The sequence below is a fragment of the Nanorana parkeri genome, unplaced genomic scaffold (assembly GCF_000935625.1).
Source record: "Nanorana parkeri isolate BGI_ZX_2015 unplaced genomic scaffold, ASM93562v1 scaffold704, whole genome shotgun sequence".
Classification (NCBI taxonomy): domain Eukaryota; kingdom Metazoa; phylum Chordata; class Amphibia; order Anura; family Dicroglossidae; genus Nanorana; species Nanorana parkeri.
The window spans coordinates 837,912-857,818 of record NW_017306972.1 but is presented as its reverse complement, the minus strand read 5'-3'; the positions used below and the strand labels follow the sequence as shown (position 1 = coordinate 857,818).

Sequence of the window (19,907 nt, the reverse complement as noted above, 5' to 3'; positions counted from 1 at the left end):
ATATAGCGCCAACAATTTAGGCAGAGCTTTACATACTGCACATTCACATCAGTCCCTGCCCTCAAGGAGTTTGCAATCTAAGGTGCCTATTTCACACACATGCAGGGCCAATGTAGACAGGAGCCAATTAACATTCCAGCATGTCTATGAAATGTGAGAGGAGACCCACACAAGCACAGAGAGAACATGCACATTCCTTGTAGATGGGATTTGAACCAGGAACCCCCCGTGCTGCAAGACAGAAGTGCTAACCACTAAGCCATCATGCTGAATTTTCATGAGTTCTATCTACTTCCTCAATGAACTGACACAATTTTGCTCAGCCTTGTGAATATAAATTTCCTGTTGTCACCATTCCAACTAAGACTGCCATCTGAACTACAACTCAACATCTGAACTTCTCACAATGTAACATTATTATTGCTTGCTGGAAGCAATGCATGATGGGATATGTGGCCTTGAGAAATTGAGATTGAGTCACATCAAGCAGCAGGGAAGCACAAAGCCCATTGGGAACTCAGGAAGACTGGGAGGTCCAGTCATATGGCATTCATGGTCATCATTCTCTTTGCCATTTCTCTGGCACTGGGTTGTTGATGCAGAGAATGCATGGCTGTATACGAGTGCTGGGTGCTGTGCTGATGACTACGCAGGTGCACTGACAGAAAAAATGTTGAATGACACTGGGACGCTGAGCGTCATTCAACCTGGAAAAAGACCGGCACTAGATCGCAGATAAGGTTTGTTTACGAGCCACATGGATGGAGAGATCATGGCTATTGCAGCAAGAGCTGGAGAACTATTTGGAAAAAAAATTACCAGAGTTAAATCTGTAGCTTTCATTGAAGCTGATCACCAGCAAAACAAGATAGAAATAAGTAGCTTGTTAAAAGATAAAATAGCAAACCAGTGTTTGCTGCAATATTCAGCTTTAATCCGTAGACTTCCCTGCAGTACCTTTTCTGCCACTACATGTCCTCAGTGATGGCCAGCATTATTAATCCCACCTCCTCTGAGCACTGGTCAACCCCTAGGCGGTGACTTGACAGTAATAGGGGAAGCAGCACAGTGATGAGCTCATCTGTCTGGCACTTTGCTTTTTTCTCCTGTCTGCATGCTTCTTGTCATCACATGAACTGATTCTGGCTTCTTGTACTGCTTCCTCCTCTCACACTTCATTTCTGCTATACAGGTACTGTAAGAGGCTGCTTGCATTTAAAAAATACATCTTATGATGTATTAAAGATTACAGAGCTGCATTATTATATGATTTTTAATATCTGTCTAGAGCTCAGCCTTTAAATAAAACTGCAGCCTTTAAATGATGATACTGCAATGAAGGTCTATGCTCAGGCATTTTCTGTTATTGGGTGATAACGTTCCTTTTTGTGTCTCCAAGTTGTGTTCGTGCTCCATCACCCTGTCGCATACACCCCTGGTGGAAACTACAAGTTGCTGACACACATAGTCCACGATTATCATTTTCCAGAAATCAATCCTAAGCAATGATGCGCAGCCAATGCTGGAGTGAGTGCATGTGCAGTAGGCAGGAAATGGCTGAATGAGGATGTAGGAGTTCAGCAACACTGAGATGGGGGAAAAAAGGTGAAAACAGTTGAATAGGAATTTCCAACTGACCTAAGTAGGCTGCCAAAGGCTCATTTCTATCTTCTGATCTTGTGTGAAATGATTTATTTCCTGGGGTGACATTGTCATCAGATTTCATCATGACAACTGTTCCATTCCAGTCGTAGGCTCCAACGGCACCAAGCATCACCCAGTCCTAAATCAGGGAAAAGTATATATAGAGGTAAATGTGAATCAAACTTTGTGTATTTTCCTTTTATTAACAGCAGAGAACACCTGCTCCTGAAACCCACAAAGGAAAACTCCAGTTTCAATGAAAATTCTATATTAAGCAATATATCATTAAGTGAATTCATGTTAATACATTCAGTACCTTTGCATTGCATTCTGATTAAATAAAAAACAAAGAAAGCAAAATACTAGTGGTGACGTCTATGTAAGAGAGTGTATTCATTGACAAAAAGACATTATTAACAAGTCAACACATTATGGTGGGTTATAGGGAACTCACTTCATCAGGGCTTCACACTTTCAGAAGAAAGGATCATTTGGACTGTAGAGAACGTTGATTTGAAGACAGTTTAAAGGAGAACTATGAGGTGAGTGCTTTCCACTCACCTCATAGTTCTAGCCGACCTGTGACAATGACACTGTCACAGGTCGGCTCAGTAGATCGGGAGGTGAGCGAACACATACCGGCGTTCGCTCACCTCTCAATCCTATCACGGCTCTCTGCTGGATTCCCCCCTCCCCACTCCGATCCGCCAGTGCTGACTGGTGGAACGGACGGGGGAGGGGGCGGGTGCAGCTGGCTCTGCCCTTAGATAGGCAGAGCCAGCTGTCAGTCACGCAGCTGGGCGGATCCCGGCACAATTGTCGGGATCCGCTTCAGCGTCTCAGTATACCGCGAGCTACAGCTCGCAGTATACTGAGCCTAGGGTGACGGGAGGATGCTAGTTTGTGTCCTCCCGTTACCCTAAGGAGGACTATGGGGAAAATACTTAACCCCATAGTTCTCCTTTAAGGAGATGGCCGGGGTGCCCCAGCACCTGCACTGGCAAATGAACACATTCCTTCTACAAAATATAGCAAACCGACACACAGATGCAGTTCAGAATGCACCTAATGTTGATATCTAATGGCCTGCTTGTTCAAATGGCTCACTTCTGTTCCTAATGTCTCCCCTGATCGACGGGTCACATTGCAGTCAAGAAGAGATAAATTTTTGTCCGAATACCTTCCTAAGGCTTAAAGTGACACTAAGCTCAGAAGTTATATCTCAATACAAATAGGTAAACAATTCATATCAGGCCCTATAGGTCCGGTAGGAATTTTAGGGGGGATCCCAATGCAAAAAAAAAAAAAGCGTGGGGTTTCTCCTGAAATGCCAGACCCTTGATCCAAGCAGCAGTCTGGCAGAGGGGGGATGAGCATGCAGCCCCCCCCCCCCCGCATCATACCAGGCCACATGCCCTAAACATGTGGAGGGTGCTTTGCCGGGGGGGATCCTCTGACAAAGCATCCTGTCCCTATGTCGATGAGGACAAGGTCCTTATCCTCACAACCCCAGCCCTGATGTTGTAGGGGTCTGCGGGCAGGGGGGCTTATCTGAATATGGGGGTCTCCTTTCATAAAGTGGTCACCCTGATGCCGACCCCTTCCCCCCCCCATGAATCAGTAAGGGGTAGTTGTTAGCCCTACTCATTCACCAAATACAGTAAAAGCAGTAAACACACCACACTGTAAAAAAAAAACTATGGTTTAACTCATCCAAAATGAATGAAAATACCGAAAAACAAAATAACGAAAAATGCAAAACGAAATGAAACAAATTATTGCCGGCTTACATGTCTACTTGTTGTAAAGCATTTCTACTGTTTGTTCAGAATATGTAAATACTTTGGTGTGCATAGTCATGGCACAGGTTCACTTTATAATATTTACGTATCATAGAGCTGTATATCAAATGCATGACTTTGCAGATAAAAAAAAGTTAGGCCTCATTCATAGGAGTCTCTGAGGTTCGGCTGCAGATTCAAGCAGCAAGAATCTGCCACCATTGAAAAGATTTCCTGGTTATAGGAAGTTTGGGATAGGAAAGGAGTGTCACACAAAGTCCAAAAATGTATTTCTGCTTGAAAATCCAAGGAAAACCTTCTTTATCTTTATCATGGCTTAAAATGAGCCGCCCACCCACAGTTGTTGTAGTCCACACCACAAGACTCATGCTGTATAGTAAAGTCAGATTAGTTTATGGGTGCAGTGCCTCCCACCTACACCTCTCAAGAATTAAAAACAGAGGTTCTAACCAAGATAAATAAGAAGTTTGGGCTAAAATAAAAGCAGCTAACTGTAGTGTATGTATATCTTTATTTATTATCAGTAGTATTTAACCCTCCTCCTGTTACATTTTATAAACTATTTTGTTACATTCATTTTTTAAGCATGATGAGAGCCTTGGTTCTCAACTGGTGGGTGGTGACCCAAAAGTGGGTCGCAACACCATGTTCAGTAGGTCATGGCATGCTTTCCACTTTTCTAGTTTCTAATTTCCAGTTCTCATGAATTAGGGAGACTGGGTGGATCTTTAAAAAAAAAAAAGAAATACATTTTTTTTGGAGTGTGGAAATGTGTGTGTGGGAGATTGTGGTTGTGTGTATTTGTCAGCGTTTTTGAGGGCCCGTTCACACTAGTACAGTGTGTTAAATGAACAGTCCTGTGCCATTAACGCGCACTGCACCATGCAATCGCACCTACTACACATTCTGGTGTGGGAGGTGCATTGCTATTCATTCCCACCTCACGCCCACAGTTCACTTTCCTGCGCGGTACCGCAATGATGTGCATTCCATTGCAGTGCGTCTTGGGTCGCGACTTAATGACCATGGACAAATATCGGTCCTGAGGTTACACAGGTTGAGAACCACTGGTATAGATAACATCCACTGGTATTGATAACAACCTAAGCTGCACTCCATAGAGCGTTGTGATCAAAATAGGGGAAGGTGTTTGTTGTAATGACACCGGATGACACTGCGCAATCTTACCCGTAAAGGAGAAAGGGTCATAAGCCCTTCATGTAGAGATGAAAGAATCAGTGTAGTTTTATTTCCATGGAGTCACATAGGTCATACAGCCAATGTTTTGGGGCCATGCAGGGTCCCTTCCTCAAGGAAACACTGTGTTACCCTGAGGAAGGGACACTACATGGCCCTAAAATGTTGGCTCTATGACCTATGTGATGCATAATGTAAAAGTACACTGATACTTCCATCTCTTCCTTGGGCGCTGTTACCTTTTCTCATTCATGATGATGCAGTAAAAGCTATTAGTCCCAAAAGATGGGTAATAACATTGCCAGTAAACAATATTAAGAAGGCCAAAACTAACACTTAAAATACTGAACTATAAATCACACAGAAATGATCAAAAGGCAAGATCCAAAAGGAGCCTTAATAAGGTATTCTGCACTCTTCTGAGAGATAGAGTCGAACAAGCCAAGAATACAATGTTTACCTTAGAATAGTGAGCACTGAATCCAGATTGGGACATTTCCATTTCAAACGACACTGTCTGTTGTTCTGTAGTGGCTTTAACAAAAAAGAAACACACTTTATTGATTTTGAGGGAATATATTGTGGCTTTGTACGTGTTTTTTTTTAAATGATCAGGTCTTATAAAAAAATGTTTTTTTTATTGGTCAGGTAAATATGAAATATTGCATGATAAAATGTTATAGTCTTCTATCCATCCAGTGAATGGAGCTACATTTATGTTTTCAGGTATATAGTTTTCACCTCTGCTGAAAAAGCCGGTTGTTTACAGAACATAATTGACATCAAAGCATAGACGGGCAGGGCCCACCTTACCATCTTGTCTTGAATTGTATTGTGACTGTAATGTCTTCCTTATAATGTAAAGCGCTGTGCAAACTATTGGCGCTATATAAATCCTGTATAATAATAATAATAATAATAATAGATACATCAAAGCGGTGACTCATCCCTTATCAAACAGGAAGCCCCAAAGCATGCTGCTATGCTTTGCATAATCCTATGTCATGTGTATTAAAGTGTATTTTTTGGGTTGTGGAGACGGTGGGGGAGGTTTAGACCCTCTTGGCTTTTTATTGCTATCTGTGTCCACATTAGGTAGATTCACCACTCCATATGTATGTACTGTCTGAGTACCAGAATTGAATCTTGGTTGAAGATTTTCCAACATGTTTCTTTGGCAAAATTTGATCTAATGATTGACTTCTTCCGAAGTAAAAGGATCACAATGGAGCAAATTTTGCTCTATGTGTACAACAGTTTTCAACAAGGGAAAACTAATGAGGAAAGAGAGAAAGAGGGATTAGAACACAAAGGAGGGAATATTCCTCCAAGTTGAAATTGGGTTTTTTTCCCGTCTGATTATTGCCATGACACTTAAAACCACCCCACGCTTTCATAACTAATTTATTGACTTTGCTGCAGTGGCTGCAGGAACCATTGACATAGATCAAGGACTTTCCTATATATTTTTAGACTGTTGTTGTAAATTTCTCTTATTTGTATGCACCCTGGATTGTTTTGTGGGAATTGAGTATTTGCAATGGCCTACATTTATTGAAAAGCACAATTTAAAAGTAATCCTGCCATATATATATATAATGATATAAAATATATAGTATATAAAATTTTCTTCTGTAGAAGATGCACTTACCCCTTTCCTCCAACCGCCTAATCTTCCCTATTAGTCAATATTCACAATTGTTCGCCAGCTGAGCGCCCCACAAGACACTGCACACCGCACATTGCCTTGTGAAGCCCTGATTGGCTAAAGCCTTGCAGCTGACCACATGTAAGGTGCAAGACTTTGCCCAATCACGGCACAGTACTCTGTAAGCCCAATCATGGCGCATCTGTCAGTTTGCCACGAGCGGATCGGTCGGCGAGCATCAGATTTGTAAAAAATTATTATTTCTATTTTTTTAATTTAGTCGAGTCGTCGTCATCGTGGACAACGCTGGACGTTGTGATTGACCCTGGATTACGTCGGTGGATAATTTTTTGGGGTCTTTTTTATAACAATAAAGGACTTGGGAAATGCCTTTGTTGTGTTTTTATTTCAATTAAAGGATTTTTTTTCTAAAAGTCTGGACTTTTTATTTAAATTTATTTTAACCCTTTAGTGAATGGGTAGGTGTACAAGTATCCCTTACGTATTTAAAGAGGGGGGGGGGCGCATCTGGGTGCCCCTTTATTAAAGGGGTACCTTGGTTTGAATAAGCTCCCCTGCCTACACCCCCACCACCAACGCCCCAGGGCTTATGGGGAAGAGGCCCTTGTCCCTATCGGCACAGGGACAAGGTGCTTTTCCAGGGGTGACCCTGGAAAAGCACCCTCCCAGTGCCGAGGGCATGTGGCCTGGTATGGGAGGGGGGGCACTCGCTAGTCCCCCCCCTCTTCCTGCCTTGCTAGGCCTGTGCTCAGATCAAGGACCTGGCTGGGAAATTTTCCACCCCATTTTTGGAGGTGGGGTTCCGCCTTAAAATTCCTACCAGACCGTAAGGGACCCCATACACTTTTTGTTTCTTTTTTTTTTTTTAAATGGGGTCCCTCCTAACTTTCCTACCAGACCTAAAGGGTCTGGTATTGTTTGGGGGAGACCGCACGCTATTTTTTTTTCCTTATTAATTGTCACTTTTTGCTGCTGCAGGTTCTATAAAATCGTACAGATGCAACACTTTACAGGCAGTTTCAAGGGGACCCCCAGGCACGATATTTAAAGGAATTTTTTCTTTTTATTGTTTCACATGAAGTGATGTTAAAATCATTAATCCTTTAAAAACAGTATTTTTTTTAAAGTGTTTTTTTCATTGATACATGTCCCTCGGGGCACGACTCGAATCCCCATACCCTTTTTATGGTCAATAACTTGCATAAAAAGGTTCAAAAAAGGGAACATTTGAGCTTCAAAGTTCTGGTCCCAAAGACTTGCATTGAGTTCGAGTTCAAACTTTTTCCATGTTCTAAAGTTCGAATTCAAACCAAACTCGGGTATGTTCGGCCCATCACTAATCCCATGTGGCTCCTCCCTAACACCTGACCCCAACCTCCAATCAGGTAAGATGATTCACACTTTATTTAACCCCTTCTCCAGGGACTATTCTTCCCCCCAGTCATGCAGCCCCTCCACTCATTATCTCTGGGTCTTTACCACCAAAATAAAGCTCTATCTGTCCCCAAAAAATGGTATAAAATTAATTTCAGTACAGCGTTGCATGACGGAATAAATGTCAGTCAAAGTACCGCAGCGCTGAACACTGAAAAATGGCCTGGCCAGGTAGGGGATCTAAACACCTGGTCTTCAAGCAGTTAAGATCTGTGCATTCTGCCTAATCACAAAAAATAAACATCTAGAAGAACCCATGAGAAGAACTAAGCTATACATTTCTCAGAGTTTACCTCCTGGCTTGTGGGAAGAAATGCTTGTCTACCAGGGGAATGACTACTGAAATAAACAAGGCTTTAGTCTCAGTGACAATAAATAACAAGGGATGAGAAAAATGGTGAATGCATCTGGATTGTGAAATGTGGATTGTAAAGATGTTTATGTACAATCATTATGTCTATTAGGCTCATTTCCAGACAAAAAATGCTGTACATCGATTTCCAATCTCCTATAATGTCATATATTATACACTGTCATGAAACATATATTTAGGCATTTTGCTTTTAAAGGTTTCTGACAAGATTGAAACTACTTTCACCATTTTTTTTTCAATTGCACCTAAATAGAAAATTGTGTGAATCTTGGATGCAAGTTTTGCCTATTTAGAAGTGATATTTTAGCATGGCCAAATGACACAGAGCCACATGTACAAACAAATCAAATATATATATATATATATTTTAGGGATACACGGATACAATTTTTGCCAGACCATGTACCAATACTTTTCCTCAAGTACTCGCTAATACCAATTACTGATACCTTATGTAGAGTGTCTGTGTTTTTTATAAAACGTTACAGATTAAGGATTTCAGGACAGTGGTGGAACACCAGAGGGGGAATTTATCAAAACTGGAGCAGAGAGAACCTGGAGCAGTTGCTCATGGCAACCAATCAGCATCTCTCCTCAGTTTGCTCAGGTAAGATTTGAAAATGAGACAGAGAAGCTGATTGGCTGCAGTGCAAATCTGCTCCAGGTTTTGTGTGCTCCAGTTTTGATAAATTCCCCCCCAGGGCTCAGTCGCAGCTGCGAACTCTGTGTCCCTGGTAGTTCTGCCACTGACTCCAAGCTGTAGAGGGACTACAAATCTCAACAATACATTATACAGCAATGCAGAATACCACCAGCTATAAAGGACTACAGCAATACATTACACAGCAATGCAGAATACCATCAGCTATAGTAGACTACAAATCTAGGCAATACATTATACAGCAATGCAAACTAAAGCACAGGACACACAAATCACAGACAATCTTTTTAAAGTAGCTGTGGCGTTCAGCTTTAGTTTTGCTGCACCATACCTGTACATAGTGCACTCTGTGCTGCTGCTCTGCGGTGCTGGCCTGATGTCTCCAAGTGGAGGGTCTCAGGAGGGGGAGATGTGGGAAGGGTTTCGGAAGGGTGAGATTTGAGGAGGGACGAGATGTGGAGGATCTCAGGAGGTGGAGATGTGCAGAAGGTCTCAGGAGGGGAAGAGGTGCGGAGGGTCTCAGGAGAAGGAGATGTGCAGAGAGTCTTAGGAGCGGAAGATGTGTGAGCCAGTGGAAACAGAGGTTGCCAGCATTAGTGGGGCCTTACTCAGGCACCTGATTTGCATAAATAAGAGTGCCGCTATCGTTTTTGGGTATCAGAGCATTTGCACATTAAAGGGAACTGTCTTATGTTGCTGCTGATGCAAGATATATTTCTGTTTGCCCTAAATAAACTGCATTTGATTTGACTTACCTGGACTACAGTGGAGTGTCCTTGTTACAATAGGTATATACAGTAATTCGGATACATCCGAATGTCCGAAAATTTTTAAACTTTTATTCATTTCCACAGTCAAAGTAAATGGTTTATATTCAGCAAACACAAGATTCAGCTCAGCGCCTGTATACTAAGTCCCATCTCAGGGTTTGAGTCCCAGCCTCAGGGTTAGAGTCCCAGCCCACTCACAGAGGTTTCCAGTATGGACGCAGGTGCCCCAGCATTGTCTCGGCAGACTGTATTCCACAGCTTAACACACATTACCATGTGATTGTTCACTTCTCCTGCCTTCTCCAAACTCTTCACCCTTATGTGAATAATCCTGGGATCTGGGAGACTGGAGGCTTCAATGACAAACATTCAGCCTATACATAGCACTGCAGATGCAACTGCAGCCTGAAGGTAACTGTAACCATTTGTTTAATACTTTAACTGTCAGATATAATTACAGTATTAAAAGTGCAATTGATAAAAAAAAAGTAAATGCTTCTACTTTTTATTACATTTGCAGCCTATAATAACACTGAGAAGAGTTTTTTAAATGAAAGTAGTGTACAGATAAAAGCTTTAATTATCCTTTAAAAATATAAATCATTTTTCAGTATGAAAATGAATCCTAGTATTATCCTATACCGTGTCACTGCTGCTACATTTAACCAAGGAATCTAGGAATCAATCTGTGATAATGAAAGGGTTTGTTAGAACTATTTTATATCCTTTTGGGATATGCGTTTCTTGGTGAATATTTGCTCCTTTCTAGCAGAAATATAAAAACTGTGCGACTTGTAAAGTCATCCACCCGCCTGACATTTATTTGCCATCAGGAACACTTTCCCAAGACCTTCAGCATGTCTCTTCCTTCTCAAGCCTATACATGAAAATGACATAAACCTCCAGAGACCTACAGAGAGTAAAACATTGTTTTATCTTCCTCCTAAACACTATTCTGGCCTTTTCTTATGATGTAACCACAGGAAATACTTTCACAGACTTTTGTTTAAAATAACATGTTGTACGCTGTTTCTGAACACTTGGCTTTTGTTGTAACTCGCTCTGGAAATATTCAGCTTCCTAGTTAGAACAAAATATAATAAGTGTCACTTAACGAAAATCCTCTGGATGCCGATTCACAATGGGAAAGCAAGGATCCTAAACATATCATTTTAATTAATGGATAGTAATAATATAAACACACCAAGGACCTTTTTACTATGTAATTATAAAAAAAGGTCACGTCCAAGGGTGGTTCCAGAGGAGAATGAGCGCTGGGTGGAATCCAAAGTGGGCCCATATATCACCATTGTCCACACCTTCTGGGAATACTTACTTGGCAGCATGACCATAATTGTTAATGAAATGTATATGTGATGGGGGGACTTTATCAAAACTGGAGCAGACAGAAACTGGAGTAGATACTTAGGGCAACCAATCAGCTTTTCTCTTCAGTTTCTTCAGTTAACATTTGAAAATGAGAGATAGACGCTGATTGGTTGCCATCCACAACTGCTCCAGGTTTTGTCTGCTCCAGTTTTGATAAATCCCCCTCATTGTATATAGATTATTTATTTATTATACTGAGGACTAAAAACTTACATGTATACACATTTGTCAAAGTACATCTAAGGGCTTGTTCACATAAGCAGCATTGGACCATGTTGGACAGAGTTGGACAGAGTTGCCCGATGCACTCCAATGCAAGAACAAGACAATTTCCTTCATTCTTATGGCTTCAGCTCATGCCAACATGCCACACTGGCGTATGCTGAAAGAAACTGGATATGTTGCATTCTTTTTTGCACAGCGAAGAAGGCTCCAGCATGCTGTAACACACAGCAGTGGCCTGCAGTGTATAGAATTATACTGATAAAGAATTAAAAAAAGCAATCAATGCAATATGTGTAAGCAATGCACAGATGCACACTAGCGCGCATGAGCAGTAATGTGCACTGTATGGTGAGAATGAGCCCTTAAGCCAACATATTTTTGTTTTGGACAGCCTAAAGGAATAGGTAATTCACATTAGTCTCTGCACAGAGGAGCTTACACTCTAATGTCCTCCCATAGTAACATCAGTCTCTGTAGAGGAGCTTACACTAAAAAATTTTGGATATTGTAGTTTTTTTAGGTTTCGCACACACGCGCAATTTTTTGGCGGCGCAATTTTAAGGCTTAACATGTTTGCTGTCTTTTTACCCGACGTGACCCCGCCTTTTATATTTTACAAAAAAATTGGGTAATAAATGTTTTATAATTTATTATAGGGAAAACTGTTTTTTTTTTTTAATTCGGTAATTTTTCCTTAAAGGAGAACTATGAGGTGAGTGCTTTTCACTCAGCCTCATAATCTGAGCCGACCTGTGACAATGAGACTGTCACAGATCGGCTCAGTAGATCGGGAAGTGAGCGAACACATACCGCCAAACAATTGTATATTTTCTGAAAGCAGAGGCCGCCAAACAATTTCTATATTTTCTATTTTCTGAAAGCAGAGTTAAATAAAAAGATGCTAGTTGCTATTTTTTATGTTGCACGGTATTTACGCGAATGTTTATCAAACAAGTATTTTTAGGATAACATACATTAAAATGAAATTTAGTGTGCACAGAAACAGAATATAATACCAATTTTTTTGGTAAAATTTTAAAGATGGGGTGCCACCAGGTAAATAGATACCACACATGTCAAGCTTTAAAATTGTGTGCGTCTGTGGAAACCGCAAACAAACTGCCATAACCAAAATGTTCCAAAGGCAACGTTTTAAACGCTTTTACTGCTCATCAGTTTAGTGTTCACTGTGATTTATGGCCCCAGAATTATTGCTCTCGCTCTGGCCCTCACGTCGATATGAAACATGTGGGGTGCAATTTTCGTTTTTGCACGTAGGCGCATCTGACACGTGTTTGCATTGTATGTGCGTGCACGTGGGGGGTGGGGACTTTCACATTTGTTTTACACTTAACTTTATTGCTATCACATAATAGCAAATATAATGTGACAGGTCCTTTTTGTGGAGACATCAGGGGTCTTTCAGACCCCTAATGTCACCTAGGGACCTCAAAGAAGCTTCTTCTGGCTCTAGGAGCTGGAGAGTATGCACAGTGACACCCGAAGTGATGTAATGCACATCACGTCCGGGTCCAGTGATAGGAGGAGAGATCAGCGGCTGGAAGCCTGCTGATCTCCGTCCAATCCATCAGGGGAGACCCACTATGCCGGTCCCGTGCCGCACGGGTGACAGCGTAGCCTGGAAAGCCGACGGTAGCCCGGTAGCATAGGAGGACACACACACAGCGCTGCACCCTACAAGCGATCCAGCGCCTGTACAGATGCCGGATCGCTTGTATTTAAACAGCAATCATCTGCTGTTTAAAAAGGTAACAAGAACATGGCTGCAGCAGCATAACCACTTCCAGCGCATGACATGTATTTACGTGAACCCGCTGGAAGTGGTTAAAGCGGACCTTTACCCATATCTTCAAAAAAAAAACAACAACAAACGCACCTTTAGAAATGTTTACTAATGACAATCTACAAACACATACTTCTAGATAATTGCAGGCTTTGTATTCTTTGTGACTTTAAGTGTCAGAGTTACATAGTTGGTCAAGTTTTTTTTTTTTTTTTTAAAAGGACACAGGTCCATTTAAATTATGGTGATGCTAGCCACATTTTTAGGGTTAAGGGTTACATTTATGGTTAACATATATCAAAAGCCAAAACTTCATTTTAGCTATGGATAGGGTGGGGTTAGCATGGCTATGATGCTTTCTTTTTTTCTGGAGTGTGTCTCTCCCCAGTAGAGAAAGATATCAATAAAAACTTGACTGAAGGTTTTAGAGTTTGTTCATACCAAAATCGTCCTAAAAATGTAAGTGAGTGGAGGTCCGTTGACCTGCAGTTTCATTCACCATTGATTTCTTTGCGTTCTTCTGTTCCGGTGTGTTTGTTTTTCTTTTTTGCCCCATTCCGCAGTGGTGATTAAATACCACCAAAATAAAGCTCTATCTATCCCCAAAAAAATGGTATAAAATTGATTTCAGTACAGCGCTGCATGATGGAATAAATGTCAGTCAAAGTACCTCAGGGCTGAACACTGAAAAATGGCCTGGCCAGGAAGGGGATATAAACACCTGGTCTTCAAGCAGTTAAATAACCTAACCTGAGTGGACAAACTTCTATGTATTTTTTTTTTAACTTGTGTTCTTTTCAGTTGCGTGATATCCATTTTTGACGCGATGCGTTACAGTAGAGCACTTACTAGAGCATGCTCTACTTTTTTTTTTGCTCTACTGTATTGCAATGCAATACAGTGGTGTGAGCTGGTCCCATTCACACCCATACATTTTTGGGGTTACCTTCTGTTGAAAACCAGATGCTAACACATGCAGCATGAATGTGGCCTTAAATTGGCCTTCCCCAATCTATCCATACCAAAAAAGTAGTTTGGGCTTTAGATGCACTTTAATGCTAAATGCTGGGGATGAAGATAAAGATTTAATGGTTCATTTAGAAATTTGGGCAGTGGAGGCTTACAAAGTAGAGTCATCTTCACAGGTAGTTTAAACATTGGAATTGATTGTTCGGACCAGCCATTCTCAACCGGGATTCCATGGGCACCTAAGGTACCACAACAGGTTTCTAGGGGTTCCTTAAGCTGTGATTGACTGAGCTCCAATCTGATGGTGCTGGCATAATTCTGGGTTTGATGCCACTTAGCAAATCTTTTTAGCTGTTTGAAATGGTAGCATTCTGACCACCACTGTAAGAGAGGAATTCTTCCCACTGCCCATTGATGTAAGAGGCATCTGTGCAACTGACCCCAATAAATTAATTTTAACAGGGGTTTCCTGAGACTTGAAAATTATTTAGAGGTTTCCTCTGGGGTAAAATGGTTAAGAAAGCCTGGTTTGAAAACACTTACAGTAGATGAGCTTTCTGAATTTTACTTTGTGGAAAAATACATTTGTTTGTGTGTTTTACATGCTTGTCAGTCATAGTAAACTATAGCAGCCCACATATCTTACACTTTTGTTTTCAGTACCTTCAAGAGCAAATATCCGTTCTCCTATTGATTCCGCAATTGTTGAAAGAGCCAACTCATCCGACACGTTAAAAAAATGTTTCTCTTTTGGTTCACTTGCAATGGAAATAATCTCATTGATCAATTTCTCTGTACTTATATTTCCTCTGTTATAGTAACCGAGAATCTAAAACGATAATAAAATCACAAGGAATATTGTAAATACTTCATACATACATGCGCAAAGAAGTATTTAGAGTTGCACTTTTCCACTTTTGCTTATTTATGAAAATAAAGGAAAGAAAGTATGAAAAAAGAGACCTAATGCAGTCACCACATATAAGGATTGATAAGCTGCAATAAATTATGGCTCCTGGATTTAGATACACTTTAATGTGGAGGGAATGTCTTAGAAATAGTAGCACAGTCTGCTACAGTGGTTATAATCACACCAATCACCCCTTTTCAATAATTGAAATTTCACTTTAAATATTTGGTTCAGGTTATAAGACATAGCTGTAAATATTCAGTCAAAGGAGTTTGAGACAAAACATGGACTCTAAGGACCTGTGTCAATCGATTAGCTTCAAATGACTCTTGTATTTCCATACAAGCCAATAGGATTGCAAAATGCATTTGAAGCAGGTCAAATGTGGGTCAAAAGGAGGTCAACCGCAAGTCAAATGTACCTGTCAATAAATTAAAAATGATCTCAGAAGCATCACAAACTGATTACATCAATGCAACCCCAAAGCCCGTTGACACAGGTCCTACCTCTATTGTGGCACAACATCATAACCTTAGCAGCATTACATGCAGCCTTTAATATGAAAAGAACAATATGTGACATAGCTAAAATATATACCTAGACATTTACAAACATACTTACAGCAACACCATATCTTTCAATGCCATCCTTTTCACACTCATCAATGACACTAGGCAATCGATAACCATCATGAGATTCACCATCTGTTACAACCAGCATAACTTTCTTCACTCCTTTCCGTGCACCTCTTTCCTCACTGAAAGCTTCTGCTCTGAAATATACAAACGATCAAAAAGTAAGCATGTAACTTTGTAACCATAATATAATATTATTCATAAAACATTGATAAGGTGTTTTGTGGTCTATGGAGGCAGCTTGTCTGCTGAAGTGATGGTATGCCCGTTGGCAGCCTCACATGCTATATACTGTATGTAGAATGTGAAGACTCTAAGAACGTTATGGTCTGAGAGCAAGCTGGCTGTGAGTATAACTTTTGTATTTTCCTCCAAAGACCAAAGAAAGCACTTAACCCTTGCAGTGCGTGGGTTGCCCCATTGCAGGGTTTAATAATAATTTCCCCTGGTTCTTCTTTAAAGGATTTGGGTATTTCCCATGTTACCCTCAAAAGTGTATGTAAAGGCAATGCCAAAAAAAAATAAATAAATAAAGTAGCATGGAAAACAGGGCCTTCAAGACAGGTGACAACAGCTTGCCTAGTAACCCTCTAGAGGGGCCTAAATTGAGTCCCCGATTTAATGCAATAAAAAATCTGAGCTTATGGAATTGTTTTAATTAAAAAAATTTAAGTTGAATGCTTTTGTACATTAGCTGATCACTACCTACTCCTTTGATTGTATTTCACACCTCCTAGATAGATTTCCTTTTTGTTATATTTAAGGTGATTGTATTTGTATTAGTGCACTTTGTGTATCAGTAGTGCTTGGACTGAAAAGAACGGAGTAAAATTTTGAAATCTCGTCATGAAAGATTAGCTGTGAATGCAAATAAAAAAAGTATGAGAGATGGTACCCTACTGCCTTTTTGTTAGAAGATGGGTTCTTTCAAAGTGTAGCCTTGCGCTAAGGGTTGTCCATTATGGACTTTCTAAGGAGCTGTTTTGAACTGTTTCTCAAGGGGTAAAAAGAGCTGATATTGGAAAACTACTCTAGATAACCTGGCCAGTCTCCAAAAAGTTTCATGCATATAATATCAGCCTTTGGGAACCTGGCTAATCCTGGAGCCTTGACAGGAAGGAGAACCAGTAAGAGTTCCTCAGTAACTGTATTATGGACTGATGTGGTCTGACTTTTATCTACAAGCGCATTTCCATATGTTTTAAAAATGCAGCAAGTTCAGAAAATTCCTGCCAAAAATCGAGCAAGCTCCTAACGTCCTGTATTACTGACATTCTACTGTTATGTTTTTTGAGCTGTAGATGGCAGATAGCTAGTTTTCTATCTGCATGTTTATCTATGATATACAGGAAGTTCTCTGTGTATGCTATTTAATGCTGTATCAAGTAAAACTTAATTCAGCATTCCTCAAGATCTCAGTGCTTCATCCAAACACATAACAAACAGGTTATGGGCCCAGGCACCAAACAGAATACTGCAAGTCAACAAGAGCCAAGCTACTGAAAGATGGCAAGCTGTTCAGATATGAAGTCTGTAATCGCAATGCTCAACAATAGCAACTACCAGCTATGGAAATTCAAGCTTCAAATGCTTCTAAACAAAGATGACTTGAGTACAGACAGACCCACTAATGGACCTACAGAGGAATGGAACAAGAAGAACAGGCAAGCAAAAGCAATTATAAATCTGCTAGTGGAAGACGACCAGTTCATCTACATAAGAAAAGAAAATACACCTAAAAGGTATGTGGACTGCATTACAAAAACTGCTTGAGCTATGCAAGCTATATAAGATGAGGCTAGAAATAGACCAGGAAATGTGTGAACATGTGAATGTCATGCTGGAAATCGTAGAACAGCTACGTGCAAGTGGAGAGGAAATTAAACATACCCACAGAGTCATACAGTACTCTTATTAACGCTCTAGAAACCAGGCCTGAGCTGAAACTAACACTAGAATACACCAAAGGAAAATTAACCAATGAATATGACAGAAGGAAAGAAAATATGCTCAATTAAATAAACGAGAAAGGTGCATGAAAGCGCAAAGCAAAACAAAGAAAGCAGGGCATGCTTTCACTGTAAAAAGACTGGTCACCTGAAAAAGGACTGTTGAATCTGGAAAGCCGAGCAGCAAAAGCGAGAGGCACCTACAAGAGAAAGAGCTAAAGCAGTCACAAAGGAAACTGCAGGTACATCATGGAGCGCTACCTTTAAAGTGACTCAGAACAGTAGTAAACCATGCAGATGGTGTATTGACTCAGTGTCAGGAATCAGATCTGAACCCAGGGCCTCTGCTGTATCTGGCAGTGGTTCTACCTGCTGAGACACCTTAGAACCTTGGATAGCTCCTTGCCTGATCTCCTATGTAATCCTCAGTTAAACCTAGTTTCTGCTAAACTCTGAACTCCTTGCTCCTCCCTTGAACTTCCTTTTTAAGCCATGCCTCTACACTTCCTCTTTGCCAGAATTTTGTGCTCCTGCCAATATCTTGCTTCCTGCTCCTTCTGTGATACAATACAGTGATGCTCACACTGCTACCCATGTACCGACCTTTGACTGCTGATTCACCAACTACTCTCATCGTCTTCCACTTCATACCTGATACCTTTGGCTGCTGACCTCGGCTTGATCTCTGACTACGTTTCTGCCTGCTCCTATACTACTACTGTGTGCTTGTGTACCAAACGGGGCCTGTTTCACCACTAATTTGCCTACTGTTTCAGCTACTGGACTCCGAGCCTAATCCCAGATAAGGGCACTCAGGCACAATAAGTCACATGACCAGTGATGGGACCTTCTTCACAGAAATTGATTTTAGTGCAAAGGTCAAAGTCTTCTTAGCAAATGGGAAATGTACTGCAGAAGGTAAGGGTAAAGGATTCTTGAACTACATCACACAATGGCCAGTTGCATGCTGACAGACGCCAACCTACCTAAGAAGCACTGGGGAGAAGCAGTCATGACTGCAACATACCTACAGAACAGACTACCATCAAAAGCCGTTAAAAGCACCCCATTTTAAATGTGGCATAGATTGAAGCCTAGCCTGGGGCACATCAGAGTGTTTGGATGTAAAGCTTATGCCTATATTTCAAATGAGAAGCGATCCAAATTGAAAAAATTTAGCCATTGAAGGTATTTTGGTGGGCTATAGTGAACAAGGTAACAATAAGTTGCAGCGTTTATTTCAATGAGAACCCATCACCAAAAACAGTGATCCCAGGAAGTTGTGTAGTGAATTTGGCCAGTAAACCAGCAAAGAACGCTGAGCAAAGTTAAGCTGCACAGGAGTCAGAACAAGACGCTGGAACGCACAATGGATAAGTCAAATTCCATTACTTAATTCTGCTGAACATCATGAAATTAGAAGATCCACCAGGGCAACAAAGGGAATACCACCCTGCAAGCTGTCATATACTGCTAAGCCACATAGCATACTCCAACCAACATCATGGGAGGACATAGAGAAATTACCAAAATGTAAAGCCAATCAATGGAGAAAGGTGGCAGAAGAAGAAATGACTGCGGACGCATTCACCAAGCCATTGCCAAAGGATCGTCACAGTTTCTCTGAGAGAAGCTAAACATCATAAAGCAACGCATACCGTGTTTCCCCGAAAATAAGACACTGTCTTATATTTTTTTCCCCCCAAAAAAACACACTAGGTCTTATTTTCAGGGGATGTCTTATTTTTTTTAATGTGCAACAAAATGTACAACAATTCAAAGTTTTTCATGTACAACAATCCAAAGTTTTTCATTTACAACAATCAACATTTATTCATGTACAACAGTCTACATGTATTCATGTACAAAAATATACCGTACATTTATTCAAATACAGTCATGTCATCTTCTTCTGGAACATCGTCATAACTCTCCAAATCCCGAATTCTCGCTTGATTTTCTTGCGACTCCAATTCCTTTAGAACTATTGACCCCAATCTTTCATGTCTGGCAATAGAGCTCTCTTTAAATGAACACTTCTTGTCCAGGTAGCCTGCTTGTAGTGCATTGGCAACACAGGTGTCAGAGATTTTAGCCCATTAATTTTTCACCCAAGTCACGACCTCTTGCAGGCCAGGCTTCACAAAGTTTCCACGCTGATTTCTCTCCATTCTATTTTCAATGAAATCATTGATCTCCATATGCAAGTGGTCCTTGAATGGCTTGTTTATTGCAATATCAAGAGTCTGGAGATAGGCTGTCATTCCTGCAGGAATCATTATTTGATCAATTCTTCTCTCTGCAAGGAAGTTCTTCATGTCTTTAGCACGGTGAGTGCTGGCTGAATCCCAGACTAGCAGACCTCTTTGACCACCTCGCAAAATAAGTGGCAGCATTAAATCGACCCACTTCCTTATAACTGCTTGTGTGCACCAGGCTTTTTCGGTTTCAAGAACATAAATGCCTGAAACACGTT

At 40.8% G+C, this 19,907-nt stretch overlaps 1 protein-coding gene across 1 annotated transcript in view; it reads right to left on the bottom strand.

The window, feature by feature from the left end:
* Positions 1-19,907, bottom strand: part of ITGA1 (integrin subunit alpha 1) — a gene marked incomplete at its 3' end in the record, with an annotated part of 71,913 nt that overhangs the window by 24,294 nt on the left and 27,712 nt on the right. The window contains exons 8-11 of the mRNA XM_018563832.1: positions 15,469-15,619; positions 14,601-14,766; positions 5,104-5,177; positions 1,639-1,783 (exon numbers count right to left, since the gene is read on the bottom strand). Of these exons, the coding sequence (XP_018419334.1) occupies positions 1,639-1,783; positions 5,104-5,177; positions 14,601-14,766; positions 15,469-15,619 (536 nt within the window). The remainder of the gene's footprint in view (positions 1-1,638; positions 1,784-5,103; positions 5,178-14,600; positions 14,767-15,468; positions 15,620-19,907) is intronic.